The sequence below is a fragment of the Austrofundulus limnaeus genome, unplaced genomic scaffold (genome assembly GCF_001266775.1).
Source record: "Austrofundulus limnaeus strain Quisiro unplaced genomic scaffold, Austrofundulus_limnaeus-1.0 Scaffold149, whole genome shotgun sequence".
Lineage (NCBI taxonomy): Eukaryota > Metazoa > Chordata > Actinopteri > Cyprinodontiformes > Rivulidae > Austrofundulus > Austrofundulus limnaeus.
Genome location: NW_013952551.1, coordinates 288967 through 292699, shown reverse-complemented (window position 1 = coordinate 292699; position 3733 = coordinate 288967). Strand labels below are relative to the sequence as shown.

Below are 3733 nucleotides of genomic sequence, written 5' to 3'. Positions count from 1 at the left end.
GTGTGTGTGTGTGTGTGTGTGTGTGTGTGTGTGTGTGTGTGTGTGTCAGCTCTACTGATCAAGCTGTCAAAAATGACAAAAGACAAAACATATTTAGGACTTTTTTTGTCTGTTGCCTCTAAGTATTACTCTGGTATGGGTGTATTTACAGCACATTGACTTTTGTGAATACAAAATGCTCCTACACATGAAGCAACACAAGAATGTCAAACATTTTGCTGCTGTCAAGGCTTCTCCGTCTTTCCTGGATAAAGCCACACACAAAAACAGCATGACTCATGCTGTTCATATTTCTCACTCTGCACTCCAGCAGCCTTATAGATAAGCTCAACAACATGCAAGTGTGTTTTAGATGTGTCGGTTTGTTTAATGTGGGTTAATGGCAAAGCATGGTGAGTACCTTTGTTTTTCCTCTACATGTACGTTATAAGGTGTTAAGATCACTGAAGAAAGAGAATACGCTGCAAAGCCTTGGTATTTATTACTGGAAGAAAACTGTTGCTGTTGTTTAAATGGCAAAAGGCTGCATATTCTACTGCAGCAAATAGACTTTACGGCTTCAAAAAGGAGAGGTAAATTAAGGTCTAAATATGGGATTGTTTATGTTTGTTATAATTTGGCATCTTCTGAATCATCAGGTTTTTGAAGTGAAGACAAAGTGACCTCATTAAAGAATGAATAATGAATAAAGAATCATGAAACGATTAATTTGCACCATATTGCCATAAAGTCTTCTATAATACAATCAGTAAGACATTCAGAGCTTATTTTAACTTTAAAAAACTACTAGAGTGATAGTGAATCACTCTGTGAGTACTTACAGTGTATTCTTCAGATCGAAGCACCACGAGACAACCAGACAAGTTAAAGGAGAGGGGAAAAGGCATAATAAAAATAATTAGATTAACAGCAATAAATGTTGCATAAATAAACACAGTACCAAAATAAAACAATGTTCATAGAAAATTTCCCATTAAAGTACAGTTATTACAATTTTACAACATATTACATAATAATACAATAAAAACGAGGCACATATGGCTGTTGAAAAAAATAAAACACTAGTAGTCATTAAATTTAAAAACAACATTAAACTTATGGTAATAAAGTTTCAACATGCAGCTTTGAAAATAAACCAGTTCTATGCTAAATAAATAGAATATATTTTTGAGGTCTCTGCTCACATCAAAAACAACATTTCTCTTTAATGACGAGACCTAATAAGGCATCACAGCAACACGTTCCAGCTGCTGCAGAGGCGACTGTTGCACTTCGGATTATTGACTCCACATAATCGTGGCAATTCACACAAAGAAGCTACAAATGCGCTGCTGCGCTCGCTGTAAGACGGTGTAAATGATAAGCATTTGGATCACAGCAAAACTGTAAACATGTTAATATGAGTGGGCTGTTATTCCATGTCAATAAAGCTCACGGTTCTTTACTTTGAGCCACGAGGGCAAGCTGGAACAGCAACAGCTCGAGAGCTGCGATTATTTGCTTTCAGAACTGTAAGATTACTGTCATTTTCTTATTTACCTCGTCAATAAATGTTGCACGTCAGCACCCAAGCCCCTCATAAATCAATAAAGCATTTTGAATCAAGGAGTTTGTCTCTAATGTGTATATACAGTTTAGGATTTTACTTTATTGAACACTGTTGATCAATATTTCAATCCCTGAAGCAGGGTTCGACAAGATTTTATTTCTTTACCTGCTCGACATGAAAAGTTACCTGCCCGAAACAAAAATGTTCAAATTTTGATAAATTAGAAAAAACGTGTACTGTACTTTGTACTACAAAAACATTAACATGGTTATACAGAGGTATATAATATATGACATCTGATTAAACAGATGCAAACATTTTAGACTGAGTTACGAACAGTCAACTGTATTATCGAGAACATCTTCAAAAAAGTGTTTCCCTAGGGTATTGGTCTTGGGGGTGAGGTTTATGAAAACTGAATGATCAACAGCAGCAGCTTTGTTTTAAATACAATTTACAGAACATGAAAAAGTCTGAAATTTGCATTAATTAAATCTTATATAGTGTATCTCATATCCAAAGATACATTTAAGATATCTTGAACTGGACCCTCATGACGATAAATCTAATGTTATTTATACTAGTCGGAATATAATTAGAGATATCTTAAATAGATATTTTGAATTGTCAAAATATATTAAGATATGTCTATTTATTTGTTTCTTTCTTTCATTCATAAAAACAAAATCATCTATGAACAACATTAAAAAAATACTCTGACGTAAAAGGGTGCAGAGTGAAGTAAAAAAACTTTTTATCATATTTGCCCCTTATTTTCAAAAATCAACTTCAACAAACAAACAATCTCAAGCTGGAAAGTTCTCCAAATTTAAAAAAAAGGTAAATAAAATAAAATAATAATAGAAAACATTTTATTATTTTATCCTAAATAACTAATATGTCTAATTTAGTCACAAAACAATTTCAGATAACTAGAATYTAAGTGTGGTGAAGCCAAATAAATGATAGATRGGCCTGCCATACAATGAGCTTCTGACCCGCTGCTGCTGCGCTCTCATCCTCATCATCTTCATCAGAGCAGAAGCCGACATTAGCAAGATGGATTTATGACTGAACGAACGTCCACATATTTTTTAAATCTCTGCGGGTAACAATACATAAAAAACATTTGTTTCCTCCAAAAACACGGGTGTGAAAAAAGCTACGGTTGTTAAACCTTCTCTCTGCGCGACGTGCAGCAGGAAGGAGGGAGGAAGTGATCCTGCAACACGACGGCAAGATGCAACTTTTCTAAAGCGGGAGGGGGAAATTTTGACGATTTATTCTCTCTTTACGTGTTTTAAAACGCCATATTTCTTCATTTATTTTCAGAATATTTTGAATAAATGGCCCAATAAAAAATAAAAGAAATTGTTTTCCTGCCCGGTTGGGCAGGCACTGGGACACACCCACCTACCCGACAATGGGTTTTACCTGCCCCGGGCAGTCGGGCAATAGGATTTGTCGAACCCTGCTCTGAAGACACTGACTCTTCACCTTTAATTGACATTTTATTCAGGATACTATAACAAGTCCTCTTTCAGTTATGACAACATTCAGCTAATGCTCCACAGTAAGCAATCTGCCTTTTCAACCTCAGCAGAACACAACAGTATTTTTTCAAAATGTTTCTTGTCAACTGTACAACCATCCAGAACTGCAACGGCAACGTTAAATATTATGTATGTGTGCCATGTCAGTATGTGGTGAGCTTTGGGTCAAACCAAGAAGTGGGTCTCTGCAGTGGGAGGTTCCTGGATGTAGGAGGTGTTCATGAAAGACATGATTGGTCTGTTTGACTTTTAAGGGAGGAGTTTGGGAAAGACGTGATTGATCAGATTGACCATGTAAAACTCTTCTGCTTCTGCTGTTAACATGGATAAAGTTAATTCACTTTTAAAAAAAAACTGTTTTTATATTTATAATTCTGAATCTCAAAACAAATCAAACCTAATATTTAAAAGGCACAGTGTGTAGGATTTTGTCAATTCTTTTGGCCGAAATTGAGATGATCACTAATGACAATAATAAAAAACATGTCTAATCATTGCAGACAAAGACCTTGTTTTATTATTTTTATCTTATAAAAAGCTGTTTATATCTCCATGGTCGCGGGTCGCCACTACAGGCAGCCTTGTCTTCGAAGGCTCATGAAGGACAAACTGCGGTGGCGGCGTCAAAAAC

General features: G+C 35.5%; 1 protein-coding gene across 2 annotated transcripts in view; it reads right to left on the bottom strand.

The window, feature by feature from the left end:
- The window catches only part of LOC106523255 (phosphatidylinositol transfer protein cytoplasmic 1), a 101210-nt gene that overhangs the window by 17900 nt on the left and 79577 nt on the right, over positions 1-3733 (bottom strand). For both annotated transcript variants that reach the window (XM_014016637.1, XM_014016638.1), the window contains exon 4: positions 822-829. In XM_014016637.1, the coding sequence (XP_013872091.1) occupies positions 822-829 (8 nt within the window). The remainder of the gene's footprint in view (positions 1-821; positions 830-3733) is intronic.